Here is a 25,386-nt window from a genome sequence, read left to right as displayed (position 1 = left end):
GCTGACAATTTACTGTTGTCATACGTTCCTTATTTATGTGTATTTGGTGAGGCATCAGTTTACTGAAAACACACAAATTAAGAACTCAGAGTAGCAACAAAATGAGTCACCAACTTTAAACACACACACACACACACACAAACATTTATCAAGGGGGGTTGATACTCCATTCCTTTATGCCTTGTGCATATGTAGCAGTCCCAGCATGAGTACTACATTAAAAACCTGTGTCAAAAACAAAGAATCTTATATGTAACAAAAGAAGTGCAACAATCAGCAAGGAGAAAAGGACCTTAGAACACATTATAGAAAATAGAAAACGCTGTATAAGGTAGACAATACAAGCTTTTCTGAAACCTTTGCCAGAAATAAATTCATTTCAAAAATATATTTTGACATGTAATTGATGTTGTTGTTTTATTTTTCTTAGCCATATTTAATTACAACAGCTTCTAGTTCATTAGGAAGAAAATAGAACGAAAACATGTTTCCAGACAGAAAGAGGAAAGAGGGTTTAAGAAAAATAATGTGAACAAAAAATAGGAAAAAAAGTCTTTTTTTTTTTTAAAAAAAGAAATTAAAAATAAAATATATATATCAGGCACAAAAACATTTCTTTTTTAATCCCTATTCCGGTATTTTTCAGTTCTTTCTCTATCCCCATGTCCTACTCGGTCCTTTTGAATGTAACTGTCCCTTCTGTTGTTGCTGTTATTGACATAGTCATTTCGATATCTTTTCTGTCTAGGGTCCCGCCTTCCACCATTCCCATCACCCCGATCACTGTTTCGTCGATATGACTCCCGCTCATTCCTCTCCTTGTCGTAGTAGCGGTCTGAGCGGTCGCCGTTGCGGTCCTTGTCGTAGTACCGATCTGTCCGGTCGCCACGGTCACCGAATCGGTCTAGCTCGTAGCCCCTATTTTGGCTACGATCCCAGTCCCTTCGGTTTTTGTCCCACTGATCGGCAGTGTTGGAGGAAGATGAAGCATATGATCCCACCCTATCGACGTACCCTCCACCACTACGGCTTCCTCTCTTTTCCCCACCCCGAACCCTTCTCGACCGATCAATTTCATCGTCATCGTCATCACTACCACCACCGCCACCACCACTTCTGCTATTCCGTGGTGGAGGCAGTGGAGCACCCGCACTGTCATTCCGCGACCATTCCATTGGTCTGTGATCACGTTCATGGTTTCGGTCACGAGTGTCAGCCAAGTGTGTGACTCTCTCATCGGTCTCCCTTGGCCCAAGTCGAGATTCTTTGCGATGTGACCCTCCAGCAGTTGTGTATCCCTGTTGGTTGAGTCCATTTATGGCATCCCTCCCAGAACTGTGGTCTTCTCGAGAGCGATGTTTATGGTTCACTGAACTTGTAGTAGCTTCACTGTTGTCTCTTCGCCTTTTCTCATCCAATGCTGTAGATCTCATAGCTATATTTAAAAAAAAAAAAAAAGAAAGTAAAAAACGAATTAGAATAGCATTAAGTTCAGTGTTTGATTGTTTCATGGAATAAGAATTGAAGGAAATGGGGAGAATTACAGAAATGGAAGCTAAAAAACACCCTGGCTGCCTATAAAGTGAAACTGATGTTTTGCTTTAAACCTTTTGTTACCATATTTCTGTTAAAAAATTTTTTAAATAATGACGCCTCTATTAAAATAACTTTCATATTATTAAGCTGGAGTCTGGAATAAATTAACCCAAAATTTTGATGGAAGATTATAATTTAGACTATTTCAACCCTTTAACAACCCAGCCATATCTTGTGAAAATATTCTACTTGTTTTATGTTCAAACTGACCACACCTACCCTATAATGTCATTCTAAAAATAAACAATCACATCACCAAAATCTCAAAGCTACAAGATATTGCATGATAAATTCAAAACAATATGAATAAATAAGCATTACATTTGACAAAATACTCTGAATGCTAAAGGATTAAAACAGTAAGTTTATGTCACAGAAGCTAGGGTAGTCTCAGGCAGGTTGGTATCAAAAGGGTTAAACCATACAAGCTGATACTTTACAACAATTCTTTTGCCTCAACTGGCCAATTCACTTAACTCAGCCCATCTGATAATCATGTGATTTATAGTTGAGTACTTTAGCAATAACAAGGACAGCCAGCAGTAAAAATCAACTATTCTAACAATACACAAATATGGACACCAACGATAAACTTACACATCTACAAAAATATAAACATACACCTCAACACAAACACATCTACAAAAACTATCTAAATCAATGTAAACATAGAGATTAATGTAAAACAATGCAAAACCCTTCTTGTTTTCATGCCAGCCAACTGACTAATATCTACTAAGTGATTACAAATTATGGCACAAGACCAGCAATTTAAAGGGGAGGGTCTAAGTAAATTACATTGAACCCCAGTCCTCAACTGATTTTAATGACCCCCAAAAGTATGAAAGGCAAAGTTGACACCAGCAGAATTTGAACCCAGAATATAAAGACAGATGAAATGCCACTAAACATTTTGCCAGATTGCTGCCCTCTAATATCTACTAATTAAGCCATGGTAGCACTGACTCTATTTACCAATCTGTCAGTGCCAAGATGATTGCACCAAAAGATTTTTTCAATTTTTTTCAGGTCATTTACTGCACTCCCTGCTAACTTGTAATTTAGAAATATGTTAAGCAAAACCATATCCATTTAAGACAAAAATGGTTTAACCTAACTCCTCCATTAACAACCTGCTGCCCCATGGTGAAAATTAACCCTCCATTACTAACTTGTAATTCTGATCAATAAACTTTTACTTACTGTCAGAAGAACTGCTACTTCCACTGCTGCTGCTGCTGCTACTGGAATCTGAAGAGGAACCAGAGTCTGTGGACGATTCTGAGCTGTCTACGGTGTGTTCGTCTTTCCCACCAGCATTACTGTAGAAGAAAGAAAGCGAGAGAGAGAGAGATGATATGATGGAGCAGTGAGTGAATGAGATAACGTTTGCTGCCAAATGCAGAGTGATCAACTGTGAGTGTACACATGTAACACACTGAAATACATACATACTTGTGTGTTTGTGTGTTACTAATAAGTAACACAGACCATGATGACTAGTCCAACCCATGCCAGCATGAAAAGCAGAGGTAAAAATGGGTGCTTATATGAGCAAGTGTACATGTGCCATACAACCTATGTGAGAGCGTTTATAAATCCATATCCATTCATGGCTATTTTTAACACATTTTCCACTGTACTGCATGTTTTGTTTCTTTTTCTGCATCTGTTATTTTATTATTGATCTTCTAATATAAATGAAGCTATGTCCCTTTAATTTGCTGCTTTTCTTCACAAGAACTGAGAAGATACATTGTGGAACTGTTATTTTAACGAGTTATATCTATTTAGCACCAGAAGAGACACATCTGCACCATCAGATGGTCCTGAACAGTTGTTAAGTATCCCACCCATGAGGGATCGACCGATGCTACATGGGTCAAAACAATTGTAGTGATTAATAAAAATTCTATCTTCCATCTTCTTTCTCTCATTAACCAAATATATATATATATATATTATATATATATATAAACACCATTTGAGCATGGCCGTTGCCAGTACCACCTGACTGGCTCTCGTGCCGGTGGCGCATAAAAGCACTGACTACACTCTCGGAGTGGTTGGCATTAGGAAGGGCATCCAGCTGTAGAAACTCTGCCAGATCAAAATTGGAGCCTGGTGCAGCCATCGGGTTCGCCAGTCCTCAGTCAAATCGTCCAACTCATGGTAGCATGGAAAGCGGACGTTAAACAATGATTATATATGTATGTATATGTGTGTGTGTGTGAGTATATATATATATATATATATATATATATATGATGATGATTTTGAGTGCGTCTTTGTACAAAACCACAAAGTGCTCAATACATATAGATATAACAAGTATGTAGAGACTCTTATAACTGTGGGTTGGTAAGCAGAATTATTTCTTCATACCTAAAGGTTTCATACAGTCCATGGAGGTCAACTGTATTCATTGGTGAGCCTGAAATAATGAAATGTAGTGGTGGTGGTGGGCAGAATTGAGTGTCTTTCAGTGGTCATATGGTGGTGGGCAATATAGTTGGACTTGTGATTGGTCAAGGTGCTGAAAGTTGGCTATTGCTTCTGTCAGCTATCAGGAATGGATCTGCTTTGATGCAGGAACTTTGGTGTGTAAGGTGACATGTTTGGAATTTTTGTCTGAGACTGGAGCAGAGGGGGTGGCTGATGTGCAGAGTTTCTGTAAGGTAGAAGTTGTAGAGCTTGGATTTGGTTGACTAAAGTCAACTGCACATAGGCTTTATATAGGAGGAAATAATTTGGTTGACCAACATAAATTCATATATCTTTATCATCATCATCACCATTATTTAAGGTCTGCTTTCCATGCTGGCGGTTTAATAGGAACCAGTAAGCCAGAGAGCTGCACCAGGTTCCAGTCTGATTTAGCAAGGCCTCTTTGGCTGGATGCCCTTCCTAACATCAACCACTCAGAGAATGTAAAGAAGTGTTTTTTACATGCCACTGGCACAGGTGCCATTTACATGACACTGGCAATGGTCATGACTACAGTTCCACTTGGCTTTTATATATATGGCAAATGAAAGATGGAAGATCCAAAAACTTACCAGTAAGCTACACACACACACACATACATAAATTTTACTTGTTTCAGTCATTAGACTACAACCATGCTGGGATACTGCCTTGAAGAACTTTTAGCTGAATGAATCGACCCCAGCACATTTAAAAGCCTGGTACTTATTCTATTGGTCTCTTCTACCAAACTGCTAAGTTAGAGGGATGTAAACAAACTAACATTAGTTGCCAAGCAGATGAGGGGGGGACAAACAAATAATATATATATATATATATTATATATCATCACATGACAGGAGGAAAAACTAGAAGTAGTCGATAGCTTCCGTTACCTAGGTGACCAAGTCAGTAGTGGGAGTGGGTGCTCTGAGAGTGTACTGCTAGAATAAGAATAGCCTGGGCAAAGTTCAGGGACCTCCTCTGCTGGTAACAAAGGACGACTCTCTCAGAGTGAAAGGTAAACTGTATGATGCATGTGTACAAACAGCCATGCTACACAGCAGTGAAACATGGACTGTGACTGCTGAGGACATGCATAGGCTTGAAAGAAATGAAGCTAGTGTGCTCCGCTCACTATCATAAGGTCATGAGTTCAATACCCGTCAGCACTTTGTGTCCTTAGGCAAGACACTTTATTTCACATTGCTCCAGTCCATTCAGTTGGCATGAATGAGTAGTACCTGTAATTCAATGGGCCAGCCTTGTCACATTCTGTATCACACTAAATCTCCCTGAGAACTATGCTAAGGGTACACGTGTCTGTGGAGCACCTAGCCACTTGCATGGTAATTTCACAAGCAGGCTGCTCTGTCTGTCTGTCTATCTATCTATCTATCCATCCATCCATTCATCTATCTATCTATCCATCCATCCATTCATCTATCTATCTATCTATCTATCCATCCATTCATCTATCTATCTATCTATCTATCCATCCATCTATCTATCCATCCATCCATTCATCTATCTATCTATCCATCCATCCATTCATCTACCTATCTATCTATCCATCCATCCATCCATTCATCTATCTATCTATCTATCTATCTCAACTGGAACCCCTACCATCATAACTGACAAAGCACCAGTTACTGCTTTAAAAAAAAAAGAAAGAAAGAAAGAAACCAACAGCAAATTATTGTAGTCTAAGATGCCCTGTGTAAATACTAAATGGGTTGGTCACAGATCAACATTAATGCCATCTTACCTGCTGCTACCATTACTACTGCTGCTACTCAAGCTATCATCACTGTCGCTGCTGCTGCTACTACTACTGTCACTACTGCTACTTCCACTGCTGCTGCTACTACTACTGCTGCTTCCACTGCTGCTGCTGCCACTGCTACTGCTGCTGCTACTCTGATTCTTCTTTTTCTTCTTGCTGCTGATGTTGTTGCTGACAGCGACCAATTTGTTGTTGTTGTGGCTGCTGCTGGATTTGCTGTTTGCCCCGGCACCGTCCTTGGCAGCAACAGGCCGTTTTTTGGTGAGAACCTTCTTTTTCTTCACTGTTGTCTCTGCTTTATCAGCAGGGGTGCTGTCTGAGCTATCACTGCTGCTGTCGGAACTGTTGCCACTGCTGTCCGAAGAACTGTCCGAGCTGTCACTGCTGCTGTCTGATGAGCTGTCTTCAGTGCCAGATGCTGGAGAGTTCATGCTAGGCTCCTGCTGCTTTTGCTGCAGAGCTACCTTTGCCATATTCTTCAGGTGCTCCCGAAGGTCATCACTGAAAAATAAATAATAATAATAATTAATTCTTTTATTGGCCACAAGGGCTGACAAAAATCAATTATCACATAAAGGGACAAAACAGGACGAAAGGTTACAAAGGGTTTTGTCCGTTTGTGAAAAATCCGAGTAAAAACAGTTTAACAACAAAAGATTATAACAATGAAAATCTCCCAATAGGGGGAGGCACTTCGAAAGGTTCCTGGTGGAAAAAAACCCATAAAAGCCAATAGGAGCCTGGGGGGTACAACAGACTAACAAATATAAATTCACAAAGTGGATAAACTTCTTGTGTCATTAATTAAAATCAATTATCAAAGATTAATGTCTTAATTCTTATTGTTGCACAATAAATTTAGTATTTAGAAATACTTACGTCAAACCACCAAGACCAATGGTCGTAAAGAAATTAATGGCAAATCGCGTATTCTTGAGAACATCTCTTGGCATTATTCCTTCAAAATAGGGCTGTAACGTTCTGAAAGGGGAGAAAAAGAGAAAGGAGATATTTGCAAACGTCAAAATCTGGCTATGTGGTATATTTTTACTTTAAAAAAAAAAAATTTAAATAAAAAGAGAGAGAGATGGATTTTACTGCTTTGTTTAACAGAACAAAGACTGTTGTTGTTGGATGTCAGTTTAGTTTTGATCCAGAATGCATGAGAAAAGGCCAACTGCAATCAACTTATTTACTTTTCTTATTTTCGTTATGTGTCTTGGATTACATAACTAAACGTCTTTCCTTTTCAGATGATAAGGTGTGAGTTGAGTACGATTTAGCTGCTATTTTAGCAAGAGGAGCCAGCATGCAGAGACTTGTTTGTTGGTTTGTTATGATACTGATGAACAGTAAAGGAAGGAGATCAAAAGCAGGTAGTAAGGCATAAATGTCAGAACAAGAAACAATGATTCACAACTCATATCCTACCCACAACTTTGTGTTGTGTGTCTACAGAGAGTTCCTGACTAAGCTATATCCAGAGCAAGAATTGAAACCAGCACACCAACCTAACAAAACATACTTTAACTAGCCCTTTCACTATCTTTCCCCTTTATTACCAGGAAATCACTGTAGAGTAATGGGCTGATGGGTTAGGGGAGTAGTTACAGAGAAATACAATCTACAAATAGGAGAGCATTTTGTTACATTATTTAACACATTATGTTAAACTTCATGCAAAATCTTTAATTAAAAGAAAAATTTACTCACGGATCTTTAAATCTGTAATTCAATTTCGGCAAACCCATATATTCTGAAAGCTCTTGGAATAGAATTTTGAGGAATATTCTGCTGGCAGATGATGTGTCTTCTTTACTTAGTTTGATACATGACATTACCTAAAATGAGGAATAAAACAGCATGCTTTATTATTATTATTATTATTTAAACCCAGGGGAGCAAGAGATCTGGCCACTACTTTAAACTGCACAGAGAGCCAGCCATACCATTATTATTATTATTACTATTATTATTATTATTATTATTGACAGTAGTATTTTGAGTGCAATCACAACCAGAGACAATTCTGCAGCGCTATATTTAGACTGATTCATGTTATGAAATTCAATAAAATTAGGAATTAAATGAGGGATAATTAATTTGATCAGACTATCTCTCAAAATGTGTAACCATGTGCTTCATTTAGAAAATATTATTATTATTATTATTATTACTTTATTGCACAATAACTATGATAGCATAATTATATTCTTCTATGGGGGCTTTGTCAGTTGGCAGTAGCTGCAGCCCAGCTGGGGGTACCACTTTCAGGCAAGTAGATTTAAAACACAGAATACAACACTCAGTGCTTAGATTAAGAAAACAAGCTAAACCAGAACCAACAAATAATTTCAAACTGAATATTGCATCACACTTGCAGAGTGAGGATGGCCATATCATCACGGAGCTTTATATTGAAGAAGAAGAAAAATAAAGCTTCAACAGATATATTGATCACAGGTCATTAAATATTATTGATCACAGATCAATACATATTGTAGGTCACAGGTCAACATGTAAAATGTTGATCACAGATCTAGTTTACCCTACTCAAGGTCTTACATTCACAAACACACATACATAAAGTTCCATTTTCCTTTTAAACTCTATCATTACCAACAATTTTCCCAAACATACACACCTGCAATACACATAATTCAAGAACTTCGTTGTTTCTTCAGGTGCATACTTATCCCCTGTTGCTATGGTAACTGTACTTACCTGCCAAGAAATTGCATCAGTGTGCAGTAAGTGAGCAAAAAACTTTGCAACGTTTCTAAATTTGTCGGGGTCTAAACGGTGAATGGTTTCGTATTGTTGTTTGAAGATTTGTTGGAATGGGTCAACATATTTTTTATCAACCATACAGAATCTCTGAAAATAAAAGAGTAAAATAGAGAAATATGCAACAAGTCTGGTTGAATTGTGAAGAAAAGACACAGTTTCATAGTATGGAAAGGGGGCAGGAAAAATGGATGTGAAGTGAAAGACTACTATATGCTGAGTGAATTTTAGATGTTTGGGAAGAGAGAAGAGCTGGAGAGACTGTAAGGTGTGTGTGTGTGTGTATATGAGAGTTTCAGCTGTTGCAATACATATGTATGTGTGTGTGAGAGAGAGAGAGAAAACAAAACAACACTGCATGACGATAAAGGCACAGGACCTAGAATAATCAGAGCTATACAAATCAAATAATATTGTATGATTGGCAGTGTAGTGGTCTGGTGTGACTGAAGAGGTTTTAAAATGTCTGTCAGAGAGGCGGTGTCATGACAGTGACAATAAATCATCAATCTCTTCAATCACAGTCAGTTACCTTCGTTGCCATATGTCACCTATCACAGATGCAATGTTGTATGTCAAAGAAAAGGCAGAAAAGTTGTTGTGTTGGCAAGACTGTATGTGTATGATATATGAGTGAAAGTGAAGGTTGAACACCTGAAATGTGTGGCAAGGACACATGTTAGTAATATGAAGGTGTTTGACAGAGAACATTGAAGATCAGATGATGATGATTACATAAATACTTCACAAAGAGAATCAACAGTTCTTTGCAAGTCTCGCGATTCACGTTATCATAGAAGGTGCTAAAGATTACCCCTCAACATTACGCAGGGTAGCTATGTAAAATCACTTTGGTGACTGCCTAAATTAGGCCCACAGAAAAAATTGAACACAGCACCATAAGCTAACAAAGCATTTATCCATTGGTATAGTATTCTCAACAAAAATTAACCCTTTAGCATTCAGATTACTCAGCCAAATGTAATTCTTATGTATTCACATTATTTCAAATTAATCACGCACTATCTCATAGCTTTGAGATTTTGATGACGTGATTATTTATTTGTAAAATGACACTGTAGGATATATGTGAGAGGCCACATCTGAGCAATTTGAAGATAAAATAGGTAAAATATTTGGGCTGGATATCACTGGTGTAAATGCCAAAGGATTAATACTCTATGCATACCATCATACCAGTTTGTAGCTAACTGATTGGTCCAGCTAGTGTATAGGCAATGGACATAGCACTTTCCACTTGCAAGAAATGCACACACTCAGACAGCTGAAACTTTCATATTTGGTGAAATAAATAAGTAAAAAGAGAACAGTGTGATATCATCACCCCCATTTAATGGCATGGGTTGGCTGGCTTGACAGGAACTGGTAAGGCCATGGTCTGCACCAGATTCCAAAGTCTGTTTTGGCTTGGTTTCTACAGCTGGATGCCCTTCCTAATGCCAACCATCTTTACAGAGTGTACTGAATGCTTTTTTACATGGCATCATCATCAGTGATTTTTACGAGGCACCAGAACTCACACCAATCCTTTTTATGTGGGACCTTGGTTTTAGGATCTCAATTCAGTTGTGGTGGGTCTTCTCAAGTAGAGGTTTCAAAAATACAACGGACATTGATTTAGATGGAAATTTAAATTAGAAATAACTAGACATAGTCCGTCTTACAATACCTGTGCCAGTAATCCAAAGAATTTCTGGTACGTTCTCTCTTGGGCACAACAATCAAGAATCATGTTACACAGCTCAATCTGAAAGAAGGAAAGCAATTTGAAAATAAATAAAAGAATTTACTTACATTATTCTATTATGATTTTGAAAACGTTGGGCATTAACATGAAGTTAAGACAGTCCTTTTTTTTTTTTTTTACAGTAGATGCACTTTCTATTACTAAACATTCAACTGTAAACTAGATCCAGTTGTTGGCCAGACAAACAGAAAAACCTTTATCCATGGACCCAACACAATAGCTAGCAGTGTGGTCATACAATGACATTACCAAAATAAAACTGGTCAGTGATCGTAACCCTTTCTCTTGTAATTGTTAAATACAGTACCTTAACTGACCTTACATGCTAGTTTACGCGGGAATTGAGGGGTCGGACCACGTCGCTGTATCGACTTCGCGACAGCCTCATGGCTATGTCCACGTGTACGACACCGCGAGCTTCAGTTCGTTTCTTACAATGTCGGGCACAGTAGCGCGGCAGACACAGTAGTTGTCTTAAGGGAATTTACAGGACGGACCACGTCGCTGTATTGACCGCTTGTATCTCGTGACAGCCTTCCGGCATCGGTTGCGTGTACGTGGGCGATACATACCACGAGCTTCGGTTCATTTTTTCGATATCGGGCACGGTAGTGTAGCGGAGCACTGGGCGACTGGCGCAGGCCAGCCGCTGACGGCCTCGCGGTGCGTAGACAAATGGGGAAAGCAAGGTGGCGGCCACCCGCCGGGCTGACAGCGTCTTAGGCTGACGTCTCCGGCAATAATTTCTTCAGCCACTGAATTGTGGACATGCTGTGACACCCAGATACCATAAAGTATTTTTACCTGATGTCATTCTGGATCAGTTACCCTTGGCAATACACACACACGAAAGGCTTCTACTTAGTTTTTGCCAACCAAATCTCACCCACAAAGAGTCAGATGTCACAAAGCAATGGTAGAAGATAGTTGTCCAAAGAGCAATGCGGTGAGATTGAACCAGGGACAAGACCCATGCATTTGTGAGGCAAACTTAATAGCCATATATACCACATCTTTACTTGTCTGTTTTGGTTATTCTTCTTGACAAATTAAAATTTGCTTTACATGATAACATGGAAAGTGTAGTGACGGACAAGACTAAAGTATGACATGTGGCTGATGCTAGATCTTTTAAAGATATTTAAATGACTACATGTGTACTACATGTCTGTTCAACTATAGCTAAGATTATAAACAACAACCACAGCAGCAGTGATGATGACAGCAACAACAAAAATAATATACCTCTTGTCCTGGTTTGAGATCCATTTTAAGTAATTTGTGAGCACATTCTTCAAAGTCCACACTCGACTGGATAGTAAGATATATAGTACAACGTAGAGCTACTAAATTAGTCTCGGTTTTATCAATTATCTGTTCAGTTTGTTCTGGAATAATAAGAGAATACATTTTAAGAAAATTTTTAAAATAAAGACCAGAGGTAAAATAAGGTAACACCAACTAGTTATTTACACAATTACATTGACCGTTGACAATTATGGAAGTATTCTCTCTTAGAAAACCAAAATCAATTCTCCACGGGCCAATCTTTCTTATATATATAGTCGTACCAAAGCAAAATATATTTCATATATCTTTTATCTTTAATTCGTTTGAGCCATTGGTCAAATGAAATGACCCCAGTACTTTTTCTTTTTTTAAAGCCTGGTACTTATTCTATTGGACTCTTTTGCTAAACTGTTATGGGGATGTAAACAAACCAACACCAAATGTCAAATGGTGATGGAGGACACAACACTTCTTTATGCAAGTACTTCACACCAATTCTATACTTATCTCTCCCTATCTTTCTCCCATCTATATTCAACTGGTTCTCTACTTAGATTCTCTACAAATTTAGACTAAATGTGGCCCTAAAATTGTTATAGTTTAACCAGAAACAGAAGTTCAGTTCCAATGACTTTTGTAGAGACTTGGGAGAAGAAGCCACAATTCATAGGTTCAAGATATCAACTAGACCATTATGCAGAGTTGATACTGCTGACAGCATTGAAGGAGTAAGTGAAATGGTGGTGTTAAACTTTGGGCCAACCCTGTGTATACATAACGGGAAGGTTTACGAAAATAAACAAAAGACGAAGGCAAGTGGAGTACAAACAAACAAATGTATTAGTATGGCGCTCAGGAATAGAAATAGAAAAAGTCTTTCACGTTTCGAGCTTACGCTCTTCGACAGAAAGAGACACAGAAAAGAAACAAGGAGAGAAAAAAAATGGATGTAGGAGCTAACGATCTATCATGGTGTCCTGACTTCGGACAGTGGTCACACACACACACACACACGCATGCATGACACACTAAAATACATGCAAAGTACTCTTACTGAATGTTGAAAGTCCAGCCTTCTTACACACATTACAGTGATATGACAACCAAACTATGTCCATTGGAAAGGGTAATCAGTCTGTAGGTATACACCAACAGTGTCCAACACTCAACTGAATGTAATCCCAACAGTGATAGACTCCTTTATGTAAACAATGCAGCAACAACAATACCCAGCTATTTGTAATAACTTATTGCACAAGCAGTTTTTATTTCCAAACCTCATATCAACAACATTAAGAAACTACTCCCCCATTCCCCCACATAAAGACTAATTAATATTTATATCACTTTGATCCTAATGCAATAGAGATAAGATAATTCATTTGTAATACAAAAAAAGATAAGAACCAACATAATGTACAGATATAAATAGTTGCCTGAGCCAGTTTGCAATAAATTCTTCAAAGACCAACATTCAAAACAAACAAAAAGGCCTCGTTTTTTACTTCAAGAAACCCAAAACAGTTTAAAGCTGACCTGGAGCATATAACAGGTTTTACTAACAAGACAGCAGCAGTAGTAGTTTCTAAGAGAAGCACAAGGCTTTACATTTTGGAGCAGAGAACAAATGATTAAATTAACAACAGTACTTAAGCGGTTATTTTGTTGACCCCACAAAAGAATAAAGACAAAGTTGATCCCGGATGGACACAGAAATAAGAACATAAAGTAAATACTGAGATTCAAAGCTGATAAACTAATAATAATTTCATGATTCATCTCCTCACTTTCATAATAATAATAATAGTAGTTTTCAGTTTAGGCACAAACCCAGCAATTTTGAGGGTGGGGGGTGAGGGGTGGCAAGTTTGATTGCCTCAACCTTAGTGCTTGATTGATATTTATTTTATCGACCCTAAAAGGATGAAAAGCAAAGCTGATCCCAGTGGGATTTGAACTCGAAATGCAAAGTGTTTGGGCAAATACTGCAAAGTATTTTTCTGATGCTCTAATGATTCTGCCAGATCACTGCCTTATAGTTTATCAATTATAATAATAATCTTTTCTACCTTAGGCACAAGGCCTGAAGTTTGGGTGGAGGAGGGGTTAGTCAATTAACATTGACCCCAGTATTCAACAGATACTTGTTTCAATGACCCTGATAGGATGAAAGGCAAAGTTGAACTCAGGACATAAAGATGAGTAAAATACCATTAGCCATCTTGTCCAGGGTTAAAATCTAAATCCGCACCCGGTGGGAAAAATGGAAACGAATGTGTGTAACAGGTGTAAGGCATTGTATATTAAAGGAATATGACAAAAAAAATGCGCGCTGACAAACGGGGGAGGGGGGGGGGGGGGGGCTCGGAAAATCCCCACGGTCCCACGATCAACCGTAGAGAATCCGAACAGTAAACCTCAACACCCGGTCACAGGAGCGAAACAGAAATTGTCCAGCATGGTAACAATTCTGTCAGCTTGCTGCTTTAAAATAACAATAATTCTTTCTACTAAGGGCACAAAGCCTGGAATTTGGGGAGAAAAAGTCAATTAATAACAATAATAATGGTTTTAAATTTTGGCATAAAGGCAGCAATTTCAGGGGAGGGGTAAGTTGATTACATCAACCCCAGTGATCAATTGGTACTTATTCTATTGACCCCCAAAAGGATGAAAGGCAAAGTTGACCTTGGTGAAATTTGAACCCACAATGTAAAGGCAGACAAAATGCTGTTAAGTATTTTACCCACCATGCTAACAACCCTGTCAGGTTGCTGCCTTAATAATAATAATAATAAATAATAAATAATAAAAATAAATAATAATAATAATAATAATAATAATAATAATAATAATAATAATAACAACAACAACAACAAGCAGCAGCAGCAGAGGTAGTAGCAGTACAACTGATGTTGGTCCTAGACCAGAAATCTTGTTAAGCAGAGGTACTGACAGCTGAATCAATCTTCCTGTTAAGCTTGGAGGGATAGACAACAAAGATTACACTGGCAGACATTGAGCTCAGAATGTCAAAAGAGGGGACTAAACCCCCTCACTTACTCCTCAATATAGTTGACAATATGGTAATGTCAACCCCCAACAAGATTTGAACAAAATGAAACAACAGAAACAACAACAAAAATAACACAATGATAGATTTCATCATTGGCACTTATATCAAAACAGTATGAAATCAATGACTACCATTAACTTAGTACTTTACTAAGATAACAAACAGAACCAACCACTAGCTCTCACCAGAGGCTCGAACTTGCAGAGACCTTAGGTCAGAGATACAACAACTTGTACTTTCCTAAAAAAAAAATGAAACCAAGACTTAACTCTCACCACAGCTGTGAAAACGTAGGGGGGGGGGGGTGATACTATGTGGTGGCACAACTTGCAAGAAATAGCAGCAAATATCTCCTCTAAGTACATCTTATTCTCTAAATCAATGATTCTCAACTGAGGTCCATATAAGATTTTGTGGTTAAAATTTATCTGCAATAAATCAGTTATACTTCTACAATGCACAAAATATTTTAACTTTTTATACAATTCCAAATAATCTCTAATTATAAGAATAGGATTTTTTTCACATATCAAATGGCTATGAGAGTCCACCTGAGTAAAATAGAAACCAAAGGCATTCATAGGTAAAAAAAAATGGTTGAGAACTACTGCTATAAATCAGTGGTTCTCAACTGGGGTCCGTATAAGATTTTGGGGGCTCCACGCAAGAAAAAGCAAAATAAATTGGGGATCCACAGTACTATTTTAAGAATCGATGAAAGGGTTTTGGATGTATTTATTATAAGAAACAGCTAGGTTTCTTTCTCAAACGTTTTACATAGTTCAACCTATACAAGTTAATATGTAAAAATCAAAATAGGAATTTTGAAAGGAGTATCTATAAAACTAAACATAAATGGAGACAGGTGTCCACTAAAATAAAATAGTAATTAAAAAGGTCCATAGATAAAAAAATGGTTGAGAACCACCGATCTAAATTAAGGAGCTCCGTTAGATAATGCCCTGCATACACCTAAAAGGACAGGATTGCAATAGCTGCAATACCTTTGATTACAGAACGACCCAATCAGAGATTGCAACAACAACTTTGAAAATCACAGTCACCTAACAACAAGATCAAACCTGGAGTACTTACCGGCATCGTCTCCTCCTCCACCACCTTCACTTCCACTGTCAGACTGACTACCATCACCACTTTCGTCACTACTCTCGTCAGAACTTGAATTCAAAATCTCTGAAATAACAAAAATACATATGTAAAATAAAAATAAAAATAAACAATAAATAAAAATACTAATTCAATTTTTGGAAAAAAATTAGCAAATTTATAAATGAAATATCTAAATATTTTATCAATTTTTCTATATTTAGAGGCAGAAAAAGTTAATTGATTCTACATTATTTAACCAGAGATCCGTCTAACACACATGGACATATTTACAAAGTCAGAAAACAGCACAGCTCCCATGACTTTCGGAAACATTTTTTCACACTGAGAGTTGCTGAAGCATGGAACAAACTGCCGGCATCAGTTGTTAGTTGTCGGAGCACTGCATCCTTCAAAACTTTCATGCTTCCTGAGATTCGCCAACACTACACCTGATTTTCTCCCCTCCATACACACACAAGCATGTATCTGACTCTTACATTATTCGCTTTCCAGACATTTGTACATTACTGCATATACTTTATACGCACTGTCTGACAAGTTGTGGTGCACCTGAGCACTGTATACAATAATTTCATTATTATATAATCCACTGGAAATCAGCTTTGAGAGAAAGAATATCTGGAAAAAACACACAGAAAGATAGACTGGCAGTTTTCTAATCCCACCACTATCGCAACTGCTAAGCGGTAACTTGACCTACTATAAACAATAACCAAATCTAACTCCTCAAGACACACACGCACCTGACAGCCAAAAAGCAACACGAACTGGCTTTACCGTGTGGTACCACAGCAGATATAACTCATGACACTAACTAGTAATATTATACCAGTTAAACTAGTTGGCAAGAGCACTTATTACCAGTTGGTAGTACAGTACTTATAACCAATCACTAATATAGTATTTCAGCCAGGCAAAATTCTTTCTATTATAGGCACGTGGCCTGAAATTGGGAGGGGAGGGATTAGTCAATTACATCAACCCCAGTGCTTAACTGCTACTCATCATCATCATCATCGTTTAACGTCCGTTCTCCATGCTAGCATGGGTTGGACGGTTCGACCGGGGATCTGGGAAGCCAGAAGGCTGCACCAGGTTCCAGTCTGATCTGGCAATGTTTCTACAGCTGGATGCCCTTCCTAACGCCAACCACTCCGTGAGTGTAGTGGGTGCTTTTTACGTGCCAGGCGAGGCTGGCAACAGCCACGATCGGATTGGTGCATTTTACATGCCACCGGCACGGAATTTATCAATCCCAAAAAGGATGAAAGGCAAAGTTGGCCTCGGTGGCACTTGAACTCAGAATGTAAACAGCTGGAAGGAGTACTGCTAAGCATTTTGCTCAGTGTGGTAACAGTTCTGCCAGCTCACCTCTATTAGCCAGTCAATAATAAGAATTAGTCAGTAATACATTAGCGACAGTACCAGTTGATAACATGATAGTAATAACTAATGTAATACAGTAGTAATAACCAAAGTAACATAATATTGGTTTCAAATTTTGGCACAAGGCCAGCCATTTCAGAGGAGGGAGTAAGCTGATTACATCAATCCCAGTACATAACTGGTACTTATTTTACCGACCCTGAAAGAATGGATGAAAGGCAAAGTCAACCTCGGTGGAATCTGAACTCAGAACATAAAGACGGATGAAATGGTGCTAAGCATTTTTCCAAATGTGTTAATGATTCTGCCAGCTTTCCATTTTAGTGTAATGCATAATAATAATAATCAATGTAATACAACAGTAATAACTAATGTTAACAGTAATAATAAGCGGTGACTAAAGTAAATCTTACCTTCTTTAAGAAGATTATATTTTTCTTCATTTTCAAGAAAATTATCATCTTGTTTGAAAACATCTGAAACAGGCAAAAAACAAAGTTGAATCAAAATTTAAACAAGTATTGTTGACTTTTGGCAATTTCTTCTGTTGCCAACTATCATACACTCACGTAAACCTCTCCTTTTTTTCAAGCAAACAATGGTGTATAGTCCCAGGTAGACTGTGTCTAAAATACCCCCCCACACACACATGATGGCATTAAACTAAAAACAGCTCTGTAGAAAAATGGTTGTGTTCTAAGATTTTAGATATTGGAATTTGAAAAACCCTGCTTGCCTATTACTGAAGCGTGTAAAAAAATTATTTTCACACAACATTTTGTGGTAATTTTGTGTGCAATCAAAATTTCACACCCCTAAAATTCACAAGCTATTATCTGTTATTTACCACTTTTTTCTCATTATTATTATTATTTTACATTTGTTTTTCCATGCTGACATAGGTTGAACAAACCTGTTCTGTACAACATTTCGCAATCTCTCGTTCCTTTCTCATCAGATAAACATAACACAGAAAACCACTAATATCTGTTGTACATGTAGCACTTTTTACAACAAAATGGTCTTCCTATATCAGTTGCTTCACAGTGTACACAGAGTGTAGATCATTATGCCATTAACAAATCAGAGGTTCTCTACCAGGACTAAAATATCCTATCTCCCTCTAGATTTTTTGCAAAGAACTTGCAGATGCAAGCATTACCAGTTGAAAGCTCTGCACCCCATATGCTAGCAAGCTTGTGGGGTCATCAGGAGAGGAAAAAAAACGTAAATTTTTGGAAACTTTGTTTTATAAAAAAAAGCCTCCCCTCTTCATTTCCAAGGCTGCAGTGAAAAAAGAAAAAAGGACAAATCACTACGATGCAGACAAAACAACCTTCATATATATATATATATATATATATATATAGTGGAGGCACAATGGCCCAGTGGTTAGGGCAGCGGACTCGCGGTCGTAGGATCGCAGTTTTGATTCCCAGATCAGGCGTTGTGAGTGTTTATTGAGCGAAAACACCTAAAGCTCCTTGAGGCTCCAGCAGGCGGTGGTGGCGATCCCTGCTGTACTCTTTCGCTACAACTTTCTCTCACTCTTTCTTCTGTTGGCCTGCTCGCTTAGCCAGCGGGGTGGCGTCATTTGAAGGCTAAAACAATGCGAAGCGCATTGTGACCAGCGATGTGTAGCAACATCTGATAGCCTGGTCGATCACGGTGATATTATATATATATATATATACACACACACACACACACGCACCAATATATCCAGATTGATACAGAGATCTTTTCCACACCAAGACACACACACACACCAAGCAGCAATACATGTGATTGTTCCCACATTAACACACTGGCCACTCTGTCAGTTACGATGACCCAGATTCCAGCTGAGCCATTCAACCGAATTGTCAGCTCGTGGAATTAACATGCAAGTGGCAGAGTACTTCACAGACACATGTGCCTTTAACGTAGTTCTTGGCGTGGTTCAGCATGACAAAGTTATGTCATAAGCCTGGCCCTTTCAATTACAGGTACAACACATTTTTGCCAGCTGAGTGGACTGGACGGAGCAACGTGAAATAAAACAATGTGCCACCAGTTTTCGAACTCATGACCTTACGATTGTGAACCAAATACCCAAACCACCAAGCCACACACCTTAAACACACACAAACCCCACCACATGCACCAATATATTTATTCCCATACAGAGATCATTCCTACACAAAGATAACTTACTCAATATGTCGTCTCCACCAACAGCATCATCAAGAGTAAGCAGGTGAGTAAACTGGTCTGCCTCCAAGACTAGATCAAGTTCATCAATAACTGCTGGATGGTCCTGAAATTAAAGAGAGATAAAATTACATGTAAGCCACAAAGTGTGAGACAACAAGGAAGGAGGGACCATCACTGTATGGTAGGAACAGGATGAAATAAAGGAAGGTAGGACCAATATTAGTTGCTGAGAGAGGAGAGGAGCACTCCGTTGGTCACGATGACTAGGGTCCCAGCTGATACGATCAATTATTATTCAGGTCACTGCCTGGAATCGAACTCAGAATCTTGGGGTTAAGAGCGTGGGCACATGGCATAGTGGTTATGAGCAGCATATGGTGTAATGGTTAAGAGTGCAGGCTACTAACCCCAAGATTCCAAGTTAATTCGAGGCAGTGACCTGAACAACAACGAAAAATACTGTAGGAATGAGAACCCAGGTTCGAAATTTCCCCAAGACACCTGATGAAGTCTGGAGGGTATATCAGCCGAAACATTGTGTTAACAACAAACAAGATGAGGACAAATATCCGTCGAATGTAAATAATGTACATAATTCGTCATCTCTTAAAAATATAGAAGCAAATATTTTTGTGTGGGGAGGAGGAACAATTATAATTATTAAGAAGTAAAACAATGTAGAAGAGGCAATAGAAAAATATGAACACACATACACATGTATATATATATATATATATATATATATATATATACACCTATATGCAAGGTGTGGTAAAAAGCTTACTTCCCGGCCACATTGTTCTGTATTCAGTCCCACTACATGGTACCTTGGGCAAGTATCTTCTACTATAACCTCATGTCAGCCAAAGCCTTGTGAATGGATTTCATAGATGGAAACTGAAATGCCCCTGCCCCTCTCAAAATTCCTTGTCTTGCAAGTTACTTGGTGACCTTGCCAATGCTGGTGCCATGTAAAAAGCATCCAGTCTACACTGTAAAGTGGTTGACATTTGGAAAGGCATCCAGCAGTAAAATTCAGGCAAAAACTAACCTCACTTGTGTTAGTGACAGGTAAAAAGCACTGAGTCCACTCTGCAGAGTGGTTGGTGTTAGGAAAGGTATCCAGCCATAAAAACCCTGCCAAAAGAAGCATAGTAGCCTGGGATAGTCTTCTACCAGGCTGGCTCCTGTCAACCGTCTACCCATGATGATGATTATGCATGTATGTGTGTGCCTTTGTGTCTGTGTTTGTCTTCCCATCATCACTTGACAACTGGTGTTGGTGTGTTTACATCTCTGTAACTTAGTGGTTGGGCAAAAGAGCCCAACAGAATAAGTACTAGGCCTAAGAATTAAGTCCTGGAGTCAATTTGTTCAACTAAAACCCCCTAAAGCAATGCTCCAGCATGGCTACAGTCAAGTGACTGAGAGTAGTTAGTGTTCAGTTATTTTTACTTCTCGGTTATTAATGATAAATATATAATTTTCCTTCTATATCGTACAACTGGCAGTAATACCTGTCGTTGATCAGGTAATTACTTTTACTTTTCTTGGTCCAAGAAGCTAGAAAAAGTGGATTTATCATATGCATCCATCTTTGTTATGCTGAGTTGTCTTTGCCTTCCTTATAGCTGAAGTTGATGAAATAAACACAGGACAACATCCCAAGGTTAAAAGAAAGAGGTGCCTCAGTATAGTACCCATTTCAGTAATAAACCAACACAAACCTTGAAACCATCCTTGCGTACTGCAAACATTACTTCTATGATATACTGAGTACGCATCTCAAGTTTGCCTTCATGGAGAATATTTTTCAGTCGTTCAAAAATTGCTGCAAAGAAAGAAAACAGAAAGTCTCACCAAAATGTTTTAAATAAATATAATTTCAAGCTAAAAACAAAAGGGGGAAAAATGATTATATTAAAAGTAAAAAAAAAAAACAAACTACCATATATTCTACCAGTTTTATGTTCAGACTAGATCTGACTTCTCACACTTACCCTACAATATCGTTCTGAAACTATACAATCACATCATTGAAATCTCAAAGCTATGCAATAATGCATGATTGATTCAAAACAATGTGAATAAATAAGCATTACATTTGAATGCTAAAGGGTTAATGTCAATTTTTTGAAAAAGCTTTTGCTGGGGGAATCAGTTAAACATATTTGTTTATTACTGGTAAGATACTTTATCAAAACAGAGCACGGTCAACTGAAATTTGAAACTAAAGCAACAAGGCAAGAGGTAGTAAATGTCAAATTTTACACAGTATCCAGCTCTCCATTTGAGTGTGACTTTGCAATTTTCTGTTTGAAAAACTGGATAAGCATACAAAATATTTGTCTTTCCAATCTCCAAAACATGTCAATTCGCAGCTTATGTGCATGTGTGTGTGATCCTGATGTTGAATGGGTGAAATCCTGTTTTACAGCAGTAGCAATAACCACATGAGCCTACAAAATTGTGCTGGGAAGAACACATCACCAATGACAAGTGCAAAGGAATAACAACTGTCAAGCTCAAACCAAGTCCACTTTGCCTCTGCTGCAGTCACCACCATAACCTACAGGAATGCAGAAACAAAAAGGCATTACAACAGGACAGAACCACTATACAACACCCTCGTTAAAATATAACCACTGCATATTGGAGTACACAGTTTGATCCTAACTAGATCATACTATAGTTTATTTGGAGTAATGGATATGTAGATCACCCCATGTCATTCCAGGGACCATAGGTCTGTTTAGTGAGGGCTGACATTACGTTAAACAAATTAATCTGTGAGTGATATGTCTTAAAATAAATATCACAAATTTGTAGTACCCTGCCCCACTTAAACCTGTATAATCTCTAATTGTGCAGAACCCTTTCAGGGGTTACACCCAAATTTGTGCATCTCTTTTCCCATTTAAATCAGTGGTTAATATCAGAAATTTGGGGACCCACACAACAAAATAGTAAATTGGAGATCCACAATAGTATTTTAAGAACCCTTAAAAAAATTTTGCTTTAGATGTATGTATTGCGAGACACATGTGGGTTCCTTCTCCAACAGTTTACACAGTTCAACCTACACAAGTTAATGCGGGGAAAAACAAAATAGGGATTTCAAAAGAAGTTTTTATAAAGCTAGTTTTTAACCATCAAATGATTATGGGGGTCCACCAGAATAAAATAGCAGTTAAAGAGTTCTATACATAAAAGAATCGTTGAGAACCGGATTTAAATTACGCTTTTTCCTCTCCTAAGTTATATCCCTACACCTGTTACACCATCATTAGAGCAGAAATCTAACCTTTTTCGCATCTGCATAACTAAGAAATACATGTATGTCTGTTACATCCACAACCCATATGAATGTCTGGAGAGAACACCTGTAAGTTGTGTTTGGCAGAGTTTCAAGTATTATTTTCATGTTATCAAAGCTAGGTGGTCCTATTACAGAGATTATAAAAAAGGTACCTTACCATTAACTCCCCTTGGGGACACCTCGGTCAGCTTTTGGCCACACTCCTTCAAAAAACCAACAGCTACTTCAACAGAGTTATTCGTTGGGTTCTCAAGCAGCAATGTTAGAATCTCTAAAGCTATCACCTCATGTGCCTGGAAAATACAACAAGAAGAAAAATATTTACAGTTGAAATTATTTAAACTAGATTCCTGACTGTCATTAAGGATGTAAAAGTTATAACTTTTTTGAACTAATCAGAGATCTTCTGTATGGTTGTATGACTCACTAGAAATAACAACCAAGTCTCCCTCAAATCACATCCTACTGTTTAGAAAAAAAGGAGAAAAAGAGCAAATGGGGAGCAGAGTGAATAGATGTGAATAAAAAGGAACTCACCACTTGTTGATTGACCAAATGTGCGATGTATCGGCAGGATGAAATACAGACAGTTTTGTCGTTCCTCTTGAAAGCCCTCCTGAACTGGATAATCAGTCGGCGTAGGATTAGCTCACCATTTTGAGGAAACTTAAAGAACGAAACAGTAAGGACAGTAAGTGGTAAATAGAGAAAGTTTACTGATGATGATGGTTTACATGAGAACATATGCAGTGTTGTGACATTCACACTTTTCCCAAATATCCATCCACCTAATGTACTTTTAGAATCATTACAAGACTAATTTCTTTGAATAATATTTGTCCAAAAGATACCACCACTGGTTCAGCCACACAGTCTGCAATCCATAAGGCAAACATGCCTTATGCGATGCAATCATGCCAGAGTTGCTCTTTATATGGCACAAACAGTGAGGTGGGTAGCTAAAAACATGGATTAATATAATCAAATTGGAGCTTGAATTGATACCATGTCTTTGCATGTATGATGGTTGTTGTTGGAATCAGGATGGGTTAAGGATTGGTTCTTTGAAAGCCTATGATCACTAAATGCAGCTGACTTCTGCTCAAGATTCTGATGATTCTCTAGTCTGTTCAGCTCAATTCATCTCAGATGAACACTGAGACAAATACAAAGCTAAACAGCTGGTATGAGGTAGAATCAATTGATTCAGTCCAGCAGATTACTGGTACTTACTACATTACAACAGAAGGATGAAAGAAGGTAAAACTGATGACCATCACTCCTCTCTACATTTGAACTCAAAACCTAGTAGGACAATACTAAATGATATAAAGTGCCTAGACTGACACTCTACAGTCCTAGCTGTCTGTCTATTTCAATGGTTCGGTCTGAAAGAAGGTCAGTACCATGTCCTTTGACAGGGCAAAGTGAGGAAGAGCCTAACACCTGATGGGTTATCTTCAGAGTGGACACTATTTAAGTTATCCAAAAATCAAGGCATCAGTTCTGAACCAGGCAACAGATTAAGCCAGCTATCCAAGAAAAGATATATTTAATTTCTCCGACAAGGTGAAGGTCAAACTAAAACTATGGTAGAAGACACATGCTCAAGGTGTCATGTACTGTGATCAAGCATGAAACCAGGTGACTGTGTGAGTTCCCTTGTTAACTACCACACAGCTTTTTATATAGATACAATGGACCACAAGGAGAAATCTGGTCAGTTGAACGTTTCGGTCATCTTTATAAATTATCTGTGGAAGCTATTGTCTTGGAGAGCCAAAGTGGAAATCCAATTTCTATTCTATGAACCAATAACAGATAAAGAGAGAAAGAAAAAAAGAGAATGATGAGAGACAAAAACAGAAATTTTTCATAACATGTAAAGTTGAAAATGATTTTATTTACCTTGGTGTTAATGATGGCCACAAGTGCAGCATAGACATGGGTGAAAGTTGGGGAAGCTATTTGAGCTTGAAGTAATGAGCGAGCCAGCAGACCTCTGCCAAAAAAAAACAAAAAACATACAGTCAGAGAGATGTACTTAACTGAAATATTTGTGCTTATTAAACCTGTAAGGTATGAAGTAATCAAAGCAACAACAAAAGTAACTATGATCAAAGAGATATGCTGAGATGACAAATAAAATTATCAGTCTAGTTCAGGTCAGGCATCTATGAGTCTATCTAATCCAGTAATCCACTTGGGAAATACAGCTGTTAGTCCAAAAATCCAGCTGGACAAGAGAGTTGTTAGTCTGAAATTAGTTCAATAAACTCCTAAATATTTTAGACATGACATTATATAACGTTAATATAGCTGTTAGAACACATATACCAGGCACAGCACTTATATTAACAAAACCAGCAAACACAAATATATACGATATATATATATATATATATATATATATAATATATATATATATACATATATATATATATATATACACATATATATATATATATATATACATATATATATATATATATATTATATATATACACATATATATATATATATATATACATATATATATATATATATATATATATGTGGAGGTGCAATGGCCCAGTGGTTAG

At 37.8% G+C, this 25,386-nt stretch overlaps 1 protein-coding gene across 1 annotated transcript in view; it reads right to left on the bottom strand.

The window, feature by feature from the left end:
* Positions 1 to 386: 386 nt before the first annotated feature.
* The window catches only part of LOC115223398 (pre-mRNA-splicing factor CWC22 homolog), a 43,822-nt gene continuing 18,822 nt past the window's right edge, over positions 387 to 25,386 (bottom strand). The window contains exons 4-19 of the mRNA XM_036512648.1: positions 24,713 to 24,806; positions 23,342 to 23,470; positions 22,962 to 23,097; positions 21,213 to 21,316; positions 19,486 to 19,588; positions 17,703 to 17,765; positions 15,868 to 15,966; positions 11,652 to 11,794; positions 10,329 to 10,406; positions 8,576 to 8,728; positions 7,565 to 7,692; positions 6,731 to 6,832; positions 5,834 to 6,352; positions 3,982 to 4,086; positions 2,800 to 2,918; positions 387 to 1,435 (exon numbers count right to left, since the gene is read on the bottom strand). Coding sequence (XP_036368541.1) covers positions 621 to 1,435; positions 2,800 to 2,918; positions 3,982 to 4,086; positions 5,834 to 6,352; positions 6,731 to 6,832; positions 7,565 to 7,692; positions 8,576 to 8,728; positions 10,329 to 10,406; positions 11,652 to 11,794; positions 15,868 to 15,966; positions 17,703 to 17,765; positions 19,486 to 19,588; positions 21,213 to 21,316; positions 22,962 to 23,097; positions 23,342 to 23,470; positions 24,713 to 24,806 — 2,890 coding nt within the window. The 3' untranslated portion in view covers positions 387 to 620. The remainder of the gene's footprint in view (positions 1,436 to 2,799; positions 2,919 to 3,981; positions 4,087 to 5,833; positions 6,353 to 6,730; positions 6,833 to 7,564; positions 7,693 to 8,575; positions 8,729 to 10,328; positions 10,407 to 11,651; positions 11,795 to 15,867; positions 15,967 to 17,702; positions 17,766 to 19,485; positions 19,589 to 21,212; positions 21,317 to 22,961; positions 23,098 to 23,341; positions 23,471 to 24,712; positions 24,807 to 25,386) is intronic.

The sequence above is a fragment of the Octopus sinensis genome, linkage group LG23 (genome assembly GCF_006345805.1).
Source record: "Octopus sinensis linkage group LG23, ASM634580v1, whole genome shotgun sequence".
Taxonomy (NCBI): domain Eukaryota; kingdom Metazoa; phylum Mollusca; class Cephalopoda; order Octopoda; family Octopodidae; genus Octopus; species Octopus sinensis.
Note: the sequence above shows the minus strand (reverse complement) of the source record. Positions and strands in the feature narration are given on the sequence as shown.